Source organism: Sander lucioperca, chromosome 19 (assembly GCF_008315115.2).
Source record: "Sander lucioperca isolate FBNREF2018 chromosome 19, SLUC_FBN_1.2, whole genome shotgun sequence".
In the NCBI taxonomy this organism is placed as follows: domain Eukaryota; kingdom Metazoa; phylum Chordata; class Actinopteri; order Perciformes; family Percidae; genus Sander; species Sander lucioperca.
The window spans coordinates 8,111,691-8,124,316 of NC_050191.1; the positions used below are offsets into that span (position 1 = coordinate 8,111,691).

Below are 12,626 nucleotides of genomic sequence, written 5' to 3' on the forward strand. Positions count from 1 at the left end.
TGATTGCAAGCTTTCCTCCAAGCTGTTTCAGATTCAACACAGACAGTTCCCCTCAGCTCATTGCTTTAGTTTTTATGGCTTTAATAGTTTGGTTCACTCCCACTGCTCACATCTGCGTCCTTTATCAGCAAAAACACTCTGATACAACACTGCTCTGCACCAAGAAAAATATTTCCATTAATACTGTGTTTAATATTGATTTTAGTCAAATAACCCAGTCCTAGTTAGTCACATTCTTCCACATTCTTATTCCTTTTGCTGTATCACATTCTTATTTAACGGAATTGAATATTTATCTCACACACAGTTAGGATAAATTACCACAACCTGGTTGTGGTAATTACCAAGCTTAAACCGGTTGGTGTTAATTGAGCTTAACTCCGGATATGAATCTATTTTGCAGTCGTCCTTTTAAAATGACCTAACGGCTGCCTTATGATGTTATCTCAAGGAAAGCAGGTTGTTGGTGGTCGGATTTTAAGATCCTGTAATTTCATTCTGATTCACTGCTGGAAGACTTTCAGGTCTGCAGTTCACAAAGACTCTTTCTTCTTTATTTCCTTCCCTCCTTCCTGCCGCTGGCATCCCCTCAAAGTGAAGTGGGATGTTGGTTAGATTATGTCTGGTTAAAGGTGACTAGTATTGCTGTGTGTCTCTCACTTACACACAAACATAATGAAAACAGTGTTGTGACAGATGTGGTGTCCATATCTGACTTTATTATGATGGTGATGATGATGATAATCATTATTATTATTATTATTATTATTATAAGAAGAATATAAAAAAAATGGTTGCATAAAATGTGAGAGAGCTGGTCTGTGTCCATTACAAATAGATATTGCGTCTAAGGAGCAGTGGTTGCAGACACATATGGTAAATTGGCTATTTTTAACTGAGAACCAGCTGTTTTAATATTTCTCCAGGTTGCTATTTTTCTCATCCTCCTCCAGATCACTTTCACCTCTGTCTGGTCAATTATAAAACCTGCACTGAATTGGATTTGTATTTTAGAGTAACATTACATTGTCTGCAAATGTTCAAGTCGTTTCAGCTATTTTACAGAGACAAGTAAAGTTGTTCAAGCCCAGGAATTACATTCATAGTGGACGAATATGCAATCCACATTGCCCTGTGCCAACATTCGATGCCAATGCAGGAAGCAATTTATTTAGAAAGGTAGTGGTGTACGTAACACATCCAACTTCTTTTTTCCCCATTTCCCAAAACAACCTATATCCCACATCAGTGAAAAACAATCAGATCTAGCGTCATGTTTGCAAAGGCTTGATTCCAACAAGATGTTAAAGTCAAAACCAGCTTCATTTCAGTAGCTTATCCTTTAATACGAATGTGTGTGTGGAGGTCAACTTCAGAGGAGGAGGGGATTGGTAGAGGCTAAAGTTGTGTCACAAATCTATCAGCCATGTCTGACTCCTTCATGGAGGTCAAGTGATAAAAGACCTGTGAGCACATAATGGGTTTTGCCCGAGTATGCTTCTTCATTGAGGTGTTTTCATTGGTTATACCATAAATTGTTCAGCGTAGGGGTTAATTTATAGTTAAGCATACTAGATGAGGAACAAATCGACATATATAATTAAAGTAATCATGTTTACCTTCTCTCATTCATTTTGTGAGCCACAGTTGTGGTGAGGTCAAGATTTGCACTGAAAAAAGGCTATCCTAGATTACGAAATACAAAAGATTAGCCTCTTTTCAAACACTCCCATCTTCTCTTCAATGTTAGCAAACACTACCACACACGAAAAAGCTTAAACTGCCTAGTCAAAGTTAGTGTGGTCTCTAAATAGCATTTCATGAGGTCCTCATCAGTGGTATTGTATACAATCTGATCTGCAACAGTGAGAATTATAATTTAGTAGTAAAGTCGAACTCAAACATCCATTTAGTGTAACAAACACAACAGGAAAACTGTTTTTTTAAAAGATCTATTTTGTAGAACTTGATGCATTCAATAAACATACCATATAAGTAAAACTCAAGTGTGATTCTGTATATTAATGCGCAATTCAACAATGCAGTTTGATATGATGCTTTGTCTTTTGAAAGATTTGTTCTTTGCTAAAGTACAGTGAACTCAAAGAAATAACATTTTGTATTGTTTGATACTTGACCATGCTGCTTGTGCTGGGTTTGCATTCACAATCTGCTTGAGAAATGTCGAAACATGACAATATGTCTATTTTTATTGGTGGTTGTTGCTGATTGTTGTAACCTAGAAATAAAAATGGACTTTGTATACCAACACTATCTGTAAGCGTAAACAAAGTTTTATGCAAATAAAAGTAGTTATTATATATAGTAGTCTATTCTATACCTCTTAATTGCAACGCTTATTTTTTGTAATTTATCGTCTCTGTGAAAACGCTTTGTGAAAAATAATTTTTCAAGAATAAAGTCATAATATTTTTAGAAAGTAATAATATTTCAAGAAGACAGTTGTAATGTTTTTAGAATTAAGTTATAATATTCCACGGACATGTCCATGCATGTGCAGTCCCGGACCCTCACAGACATGAGTAGATGATTCAATTTAAGTCACACAAAACCTTGCAGCTATTTGAACTTTACACCTCCATCCATCTGGAGGGTTACTTCTTGTAGTTTGGGATTTATTTGGAATCATTGCTGATGTAGGTCTATAACGGCAACTAACATATTATAGTATATATTTGGCTAAACAACGAATAAACCTGATTTAGTTAGTGTAATGACAGGGTCCTTTGAAGCTAAATGAAGCTGCTTTCTTTTCTTGGTAACACACACACACACACACATATGCACACAAGCCTACTTCCTGTTAAGTAACTTTATTAAAAAGCCTGTGAGAGCTAAACAGGGAGATTAGTAACCATGGGTGCTGGGCCTAAAGGCAGAGCACTGCATGACATTTGACTTGTACAACATTTTCAACACAACACAGGGATCATGAAAGACCTATCATTTAGGGGAACAGACAAGGAAAAGATCCAAACAACAATCCATACAACATCTCCTAACCCTTTTTAAATAGAGAAGAAGTAAGAATGTGTGTAAATTTAAACATGTACAGACTCTACCACATTCATACTGATGATGACCTAATGACGTAATTAAACTATTGTAGATTAGAAGAAACCTTAATGAACCGAACAGGAGATTGAGTCACAGTGTAACAACAGAAAATCAAACATCAAAGAAACACAGGATGAATGTCAAGCATGTGGAGTTTATGAAACATACTGTAACATGAAAGTAAATTCCGACACAAGAAAATGTAAACTTCAAGACATACCTTTATAACAAAAGTATAGTAATGCGTAAGCTTGTAAAGTAAGTATACGTATATTTATGTAGTAAAAAAGTAACACATGGTTATATAAAAATAGTTTCTTGTTGTTTTCAATGACGTTAGCTTTACCACACTTTATTTTCCCTATATATATATATATATATATATATATATATATATATATAAATTATTGTCAATAGACCAAAAAACATGGAAATTGCAAATGTATGAATATGCATTGTGAGGTACAAAAGCGATGATTTGTATTTATTAGTTTTTATTTTAGGCAGCTTCAAAGTGAACATAGATTTATTGTATGGTGTGTGTAGTTTGACATAAAAAACATTTGGGATGTCTGTGAGAGTCTTTCATGGGATACAACTCTTTAAACTGCTGCCTTAATAGGTACAAAACACAGACACACACACACACACACACACACACACAGACAGGCTGCAGATAAAGTGATAAATTAAGGCACCATGTTGTCTTTGGCCTTGCCCACAGAGGAATGCAGCTTTGATAGACCTCCCTCTGTCTTCTCTCTCTGCCCTTACCATGACACTGTCCAGCCAGCTTGTCTGTCTCGCTGGGAGACTGTGATGTGTGCATGACTTTGCGGGGACCATGTCCTGGAATGATGTTGTGGGGACTCACCTGCATTCTGGTTACCAAAATGTGCCACAACCATAATTATTTAGTTTGTGGTTTTAGGTTAAAATTAGGTTAAGTGTATGTTAAGTGTACTGTAAAGAAGCTAGGAAATGAATGTAGTCTATGGAAAGTCCTCACAAGTATAGCAAGAAGTAGTATGTATGTGTGTCTATGTGTGTGTGAGAGAGAGAGAGAGAGAATCAGACAGAAATACAGAAATACAGATAGTCATTGTGCAAGAAATACACACCCATCTAGATCCCACCTTTCTAAGGTTGAATGGACTGCACATTAAAACACACACAAGGAACAGAACAAAGTTTTGTTGTATATACCTTTTTTGAACCGCTGTTTTATTCATATAAAAATCCAGTTGGCGGAATGTACAAAAAAGAAAAGAACAGCATTTCAGAAGCCCTGCATGCCTGTGATAATTGGTCTTATACTTTGTTGAAAGACAGGCCTGCATTTATATGGCACTTTTAATCCAAAGTGCTTTATTGTTTGGCACTCATTCACACTCCTATATGACAGCGAGCTATCATGCAAGGTTTCAGTGTCATGCTCAATATGGACAGGAGCAATTGAATCACTGACTATGCGATCAATTGACGACCCACTCTTTCTACTGAGCCACAGCCATCCTAACTCTTTCAGAAAAGCAGTAATTTTATCACATTTATTCTTTGTTGCTCCAACAAAGGCCAGGAACAAGAAAACTGCAAGCTTGCAAACATGGATGTAAACAATGCATGATTTTAAAATGCTCAAAAAATCTTTTTTGCAAATGTTTTCTGATGACGGAAATGCATTCAACATGTTTGTTAGGCCTCAAAGATACACACAATGTGCTTTGTTGAGCAAAAATTAAGGTAACTGTGTTAACATAAAACTCCACTTACCATATCTGCCATTAGAACACTGTATAGCCCATATTGGTCAATTACATTTTAGTCATATACATCAAGTAAGTGACTCTCCTTTTGGCCAGCTTTTGCAGTAACAGTAAAAAGTTTGTTTATTGAAAATGATAACCACATTGAATGCACACCAAACGCCGCAAATACTGTGAATCCAATGCAATTGGATATAGAGACCGAGTGAGGACTGAACCAGTAATGCAGAATCCATTCACATTACACACTGAGGTCCAGCTGTTCTGCTGGTCCTCCATCCCAGCATTTGATACATTAGTGGAAAGTGTCCTCTTCTCCACAGAAGAATTGAAAGACCATGAAGCTGTGAATTTGGGACTAATCTGTTTTAAGTATTGTTGCCATGTCTGTATGTGTGTGTGAAATAAAGAGGAAAGAATAGAAGGCACATGGAAAAGACGAGATGACTTTCCCATCTTACATTTCTGAGCTGAGAGGTTTGAAATGGATTTGTCAGGCATACACATCATCTTTCAGTCAATTTCTCATCATCCTCATCTGAAGTCACACAACACTCAACATAAAGACTCATCTCTCCTATAGTAGCTCAACAGCAGTCTGACATCATGAGGGTTCATGACTGAAAGAGTAGTGCATTTACAGCTCTATGGGTTATATATAACCCTTTTCCCCCCTGTTTTTTCTTTTAAAATAAATGTATGTATGTTTGGTATAGACAGGGGCGTAGCACAAAATTCTGGGCCCTGTAGAAAGGCATTTTCTATGGGCCCCTCCCCGCATCCACAGCTATTCATTCTAGCATATTTTTAGGCCCTCCTCACACGAGGGCCCTAGGTACTCAGTCCCCCCCCCCCCCAGTCCGACGCCCCTGGGTATAGGTCCTAGCCTGACAAGCCAGACCCACATCAAGATGTTGGGTCTGGGAACTTACCATTGGCAGGGCTCAATCCGAGGGGCGGGATAAACGGTTGTCTTTCAAATTCCCTCAGCATGCAATAGGATAGTGCTACAACCAACCAGAGCAACGAAGAAGGTAACGGAGCTAGTTGATAGATTAAACTTTTGCCGTATGCGGTCGGCAAAACTCCGAACACATCTTCCTTTTTTAAGAATGACTTCAGTGCCGTTCTTTGTTCTTTTCTCAAAGAAAAGCTTAACTCCAAGTCTTCCAGAGTCGTGGCCAAAGCAGATTTGAAAGACCGCTGTTCGCCATCAGCAGCAGCCATCCTCTTTGTTTTCAAGTAGCAGGGAATTCACGCTGAACCGTCATAACTCTGTCGTCATTATGTTAAGCCCGCCCATGACTCTATATACAATGTGATTGGCCCGGCTAGAGTTTGGCTTTTCCAGCTTGCAAGCCAACGGAGAGTTTCTAGACCCCATGGCTGCAAATTACATTTGGGTGCGTCTAGATTTCTAGGCTATATTGGTCCAGCAGGTATTCTGAAAAACAATATAAATTTCAATCCCCCGCAGTTGGATTTACAGTAAAGGAATCTTGCCTGCTTCTCTTCACATTTAGATCCAGTAAATGTCATAGACTGTATAAAAGAAGTGGACATAGCCACTGTGACATCACCCATTGCTTTGTTGACTATCGTTTTGAAGCCTCGAGTTTGGTCGCCATCTTGTTTTTTTGGTACCAGAAGTGACCATATTGGGTGGAGCTGGGGAGGGAGTGAGGGTGGATCTGACTGAGAACCCTAAGGATACTGCTGTGGTCGGGACTTGTCAATCACAAAGCAGCCACACCCTAAAACATACCCTGCTTTATCATCTATTTTACTCTAAATAGGACCATAATTTACTAAATGAACATAATGCTGTCTTGAACAAAACTTGAAACGAGCAATTGAAAAAACATTTTATGAAAATGTTTGCTGAGGTAAGCAATTGACTTCTATACAATCTGACTTGACAACCAGTGGAGTCCCCCCCCCCCTGTTGGAAATTAGAAACAATGCATGTTTCAGGCACTGCACTTTTCAGGCCCGAAGGTTGCTGCTTGGTAAATGTCCATTGTGGTCATTTAAATTCTGTTGAAAAGGTAAAACTATTCATATTTGGCAGAAAAGATTACATAATAATTGTTCCATATCTGCTGGATGTGTAACATGTTAAGCTATAGCAACTTTGTAAAGTGATATTATGTCAGTGTTGTGTCTTTTTCCACTGTCCCCAAGTGGCCAAACAAACCTTTATTACTGCTGTTATTGTGAATAGAAAAGCCTTTAAAACCCCATTCAGTTATCCGACAGTGACCTCTGTGGTTGATTGTATGTGCCGAGCATTCCATGTTAACAGAGCTACGTTTAAACAGACATCAATTAGTGGAGAATGATTTCTAATGCTGATTGATTATTCCTTTAGGCAATGTAACCAGAGGAACCAAAGGGAGACACGCGGTGGAAAATCTGTTCAAATATGTTTTGGCAACAAGATATGATTATAAGTGTATATGTCTTCACTCTAATAGCACACAGTTGTCCTGAACCGTGAGAACCCACAGCCCCCAAACAGTCTGTGGTTAAAAAATGTAATTCTGCACCTTAAACTAGTAAAACCACACTGCGGTTCCCCTGACAAATTTCAGAAGATTTGGAACCCATTGGATTACATTAACACTAAGCTCTGTGCCACCGCTCCATCTGTAACTTTTAAATTATCCTTACAAGATTATCTGAAAGAAATGTGGTATCCACATTTATTTTGTCACTGTTGGGAAAACCATGTGTTTCCCAAGTGTCATAAACTAAGTTAAAAAAGACTAGATTTCTTGCTGATCACGATGGATGTTTGAGTTCAAGTAGGGTTTCAGAAACTATCTCTTCTCCTCCTCATTCTCCTTTTCGTTTTCTTCCTTCTTCAGATTAGACGATTATAGAGTCAACAATTAAAACAATTAATAAAGCAATGAAAACAAGTTATCTAGAATAAGATTGGCCCACTATATGGTCTTGGTCTTTGTTTCTTCTTTCTTTTCAGAGAGCACTACTGCTGAGAAACTCCACCAGGTTCTGCATGAGCATAAATGTGTGTTCTTCTGAAAAAAACACCAATGTTGACAGACCATCATTTAGCAATTAAGCGCCCTGTGTAGTGGAGAGATTTTGGATTATTTAGTTTTTTCAGGTCATTAGAAATAAACCTAACACACATAATGACGGGGAATTGAGATGGTTTGTTTGCAGCAGTGTGGCTTTGCATCACTTTTTGTGCTCTGAGGTCATGCAGACGTTTCTTGGCCTTGATGCCACACACACAGAAACACACTTTCATCACTCTCTTCGATACTTGAAAACAGAAAACGTGCAGAGACTTTGTGATATCCGGCTGTTAGGGGCATCAACGTGTCGAATTTGTAAAGGGAATTATCTGCTTCCTTTCATTTCCCAAGTCATACATTTTTTTCTCTATCTGAGGTATTTTGCACACATTGGTCCCTGCTGCCCTGCAGAGAGGATGTCGTCATGGCATAATGCTGAGTATCTGGTTTCAAAATAACTCCCGGGCTATCGAGCCGTTACCATGCAACATGCTCTCAACATAACATGAAACCAAGGAGCTTTTTCTCATTAGGCACTGTGGAGAACAGCGAAAAAGGGAAAAGAAGTGGCCTTTATGCCACAGCCAAAAACAGGACAAGAAAAGTTCATCAGTAATATGTTAACTGTCAGCAATGTGATGCAACAGCTAAATAAACACATGGGTAATTCAGATCATGTTGTCTCTCTTTTTATTTCTTTATAATTCAAGCATCAAAAGTAAAAATATCCTCATGATTTATACTGTATATTATCAAATATAACATTATTAGTCTTTTTTTTTTTTTTTTTTACTTTTGTAGCTGGGTGGAGCTAGTTTAACTTTATCATTTTAACTAGTTTGTATACAGTTTAGTACTTCAGTCGGGTGGTTCTCAACCTTGGGGTCGGGCTTCCTCCAAAGGGTCACAACATAAATCTGCAGGGTCGTGAGATGATTAATGGGGTATGAAGACAGAAAAAACAAGGTTCTTCTACACAAATTTGTATTTACTAAATTTATTTTTATAGCTGGGGTGCAGGACTTTAACATATAAATGAACACCCGTTAAGCCCTTGCCAAACAAGTTCACACAATGCTGATTAACCCTATCGCCAGGGAAAGCTATCTGTATTTCACAGTATACCTGAGTTGTTCCCGTGCTATTGCACTAGAGATGATGCATTTTACGTCAACCAGCCAGAGCTAAAGGGGGCAGGAAGGGGGGAGAGACCATAGCGACGAAGCAAAAGCTAGGAGTTTGGCAGAAGCTATGACGGAAAATCCTAAGAAGCGTCAAAGAAAGGTTTCTGGAGTGGATGCTCCAGATACAAAAGAAACTCGGCAAGAGGAAGGATTAAAGTAGGGGGTGTGGGGGGGGTGCATACGTCATCAGCATGCAACACTGTTTGTGTAATCACTCTCACTGCCAAAGGGGGGAGACAAGTGCTGCACTCCAGCTTTAATCCTTCATTTTAATGATAGTAAACTATATTTAATCTTTAACTTTGCGTTGTGTTTAACAAGCTTTTCATGTGTAAAAATTTGAAACTAGAAAGTATAGTTGTCAGATAACTGTAGTAAAAAGTACAATATTTCCCTATGGAAAATTGTACAGTTCTTGAGTGAATTGCACTTACAGTAGATACTTTGCATCAACGGAAATCTTTACCTAATATCATTGTTTTAAAGCATTCTGAGCTAAGGCTCTCTCTCCTGCAAGTATTGGACGAACTGCAACATGCAGAGGCCAATTTCAACATCAGTCAAAATGGAGACGGAATTTCCACAATATGTCGTCGGTAAAACACAGAGAACCTCACAGCAAGCCAGCTCTGGAAACTGGTTTTGAAGTCGTACAAATATTTTGGTCATAATTTAACAAAACAATACATTAAGCAAGAATAGACGAAAAATTAGTGCAGGCGACTGATCAACATCTGCTCTGCATTAAAGTGCTGGCTGGGTCCAAGCTGACAGTAGTGATTGATTGTAAATGATACTCGATTTGGGGACTGAGGGATCAGTGAATCAACACCCAGAACAAATCTCTCTCTCTCTCTCTCTTTTCTTTCTCCTTTCCTCTCCAGTCTCTCATTCCCAGGTGTCTTCACAGCGGCAGGCCGTGCTGATGGAGAACGTGACCCGGATGTCGGAGCGCTCTCGGCTGCTCCAGCAGACCCTAGGCGAGGCGTCCACTCAGGGTGACCTGCTGGAGAACATCTGGAAACTGGAGAATCTCTTCCAGAACCACAGCGACTGGCTGCAGAGGCTGGAGATCCTCATCAAGGCATGACACAAGACACACACACAAAAAATGCAAGAGCTTTTACAGAGCAGGGGAACTGTTACAGGACATGGATAGAGTTTAATGATGATGTAAGAGATAAGATGAGAGATAAGATAGATTTTATAGTGCCAAAGGACATTTTTCTTGGACAAACAAACTATATCTGCTGTTTAAAAAAAAAGCAATACAACATAGTGCATGCATACATACATACACATACATAAAGTACACAGACACAGACTGTTGCATCACTTTGCATTGACATGCTCATGTTGCATGCAGAGACGGCCACTAGCCAACAAAATTGCACAATGCCCGTTGTGTCCTCATAATATGTGCAGTAAGGGTAAGCCATCTTATCAATATAAAATCAGAAAAGTAAAAATGTTTTACGTGTGTGATAGATGGAGTTTCAGGTACTGAATTCACTCTACTTTCTAGAAATGTGCTTTTCATTAATACTCAACAACCAATGCTGTTTTACTGTGATTTCAAAGTTATATTTATGAGTTATTAATAACAGGATGAATGATTGTTCTAAGTTCTTTCACCCTCAGAGCCTGGAGGTGGAGCTGAGGACCATCCAGGCTAACTCCCTTCAGTCAGAGGGCTACCTGGTGCAGCTGGACGACAGGTTGTCCTCCCTAAGCAGCTCCACCGGCAGGAACCTGACGGGCCTGACTGCGGAGGTGTCCCGGGCCTCCACCTGGCTCCACGACCAGGACCTCCTGTTCAGGTACACATTTATATTACAGTTAGTCTAAACTGACGACGATCCACTTCCGGGATTGTTCAGGTGCCGCCGGAAATTCCCTCCCGGGTGTCCCTCTTTTTAGGCCGGATGTCCGTCACCTTCCTCTTTCTTTGTGTTGGCTTTCTAAACTCCGGTGGATTTATGAGTGACTATGGTTATCTGCTCCTCAGATCTCTGCAGGGTAAATCCAGACAGCTAGCTAGACTATCTGTCCAATATGAGTTTTCTGTTGCACAATTTAAACAACTTTTAAATGTACACGTTCCACTCAAACAAGTTCCTTTCCGAGGCTATCTTGCAGAGGCACCGTCATTGTGTCCGGGGCTTAGCGCCACCCGTGACGATTGTGATTGGTTTAAAGAAATGCCAATAAACCAGAGCACGTTTTTCTCCCATCCCAGAATGATGTGTGGACTAGCCAGACCCTCCTCCGCAGCGCTGTGGAGGAAGGTCTGGCAATGCAAAACTATATTACAGTGAAATCCTTGTTTCCAAAGCATGTAAGTTTAATTGCATCACAACGAAGACTCTGTATAGTATAATGAGTGAATTTGAAGAATAAAGTTCTGTTTGTTCAGGGAAACCTCAGGACAGGTGAGCAGGCTGAGAGAGAAACTGGATGATGTCAGTTGGACGGTGGGAGCTGTCAATCACACCTTCAGCAATGACATCAGTATTCACCACTTGAAGATACAAGACTTGCAGGTTCATCACAGCTTACACAAACATGTCCTACTAATCAAATCTACTACTGAAAAAAATGTTTTAAAGACACATGTTGAAAGTTAACATTTATACAGTACAGTACGTACACAACACATATTACAAGCTAAAATCTTACTGCAGCACACGGATGAACTACTGCGGCTGTTAACACTCCCTCTGCCTGCACTCCTGTTGCTCAGATCCAGATCAGCAACATAACAGAGGACACCAGCAGTTTATGGGTGACCCACGTCCACACAGAGGCCCAGCTGAGGAACGAGATGGAGATCCTCAACACAATTACAGAGGACCTTCGCCTGAAGGACTGGGAGCACTCCCTGGCCCTGAAGAACCTCACCATATTCGAAGGTCAGCTAAGAAATATGTTCAGATTGCTTCTCTGAGTGCAAAATAGACCTTTTTTATTTAACCAGGACTTCCCATAAGGGAGAATTGAATGCTTCATTCTGGCATTTATTCATTCAAGTCCAAGTGCCCCTTTCGTTGGCCGAAATGCTCCCCTTAATTGCCCTTTGGTTAGCTTCAGTGCTCCGTTCCAGTAAGCATTGGTTTGGTTATTTGCAGGTCAAAAGGTGTTAAGTTGTGATGGTGATGTCGGAGTGGATATGACACATGCCTTTGGTGTGGGAGACCTGGGTTCGATTCCCACTGCGATACATCAACCAATGTGTCCCTGAGCAAGACACTTAACCCCTAGCTGCTCCAGAGGCGTGCGATCTCTGACATAAATAGCAATTGTAAGTCGCTTTGGATAAAAGCGTCAGCTAAATGACATGTAATGTAATGTAAAAGTTGTCTAAGTTAGAACTGGGCAAAATTGAGTTGAAAAAAGTCAGTTCTTTTCAAACATCAAGTTTACATAAAAACATTTTTTCTGCATTTAAATGATTGTATTTAAATGTGAATCAAGTCCTAAATACACTTTAAAAATAGCCAAGCAATGGTTAAAGGTGATCTAGACTTTTTAGCCCAGTTCTGATCTAGACA

At 39.5% G+C, this 12,626-nt stretch overlaps 1 protein-coding gene across 2 annotated transcripts in view; it reads left to right on the forward strand.

Moving 5' to 3' along the window:
• The window catches only part of scara5 (scavenger receptor class A, member 5 (putative)), an 82,806-nt gene that overhangs the window by 30,927 nt on the left and 39,253 nt on the right, over window positions 1-12,626 (forward strand). For both annotated transcript variants that reach the window (XM_031322375.2, XM_031322374.2), the window contains 4 exons: window positions 9,960-10,159; window positions 10,717-10,895; window positions 11,492-11,618; window positions 11,819-11,987. In XM_031322375.2, the coding sequence (XP_031178235.1) occupies window positions 9,960-10,159; window positions 10,717-10,895; window positions 11,492-11,618; window positions 11,819-11,987 (675 nt within the window). The remainder of the gene's footprint in view (window positions 1-9,959; window positions 10,160-10,716; window positions 10,896-11,491; window positions 11,619-11,818; window positions 11,988-12,626) is intronic.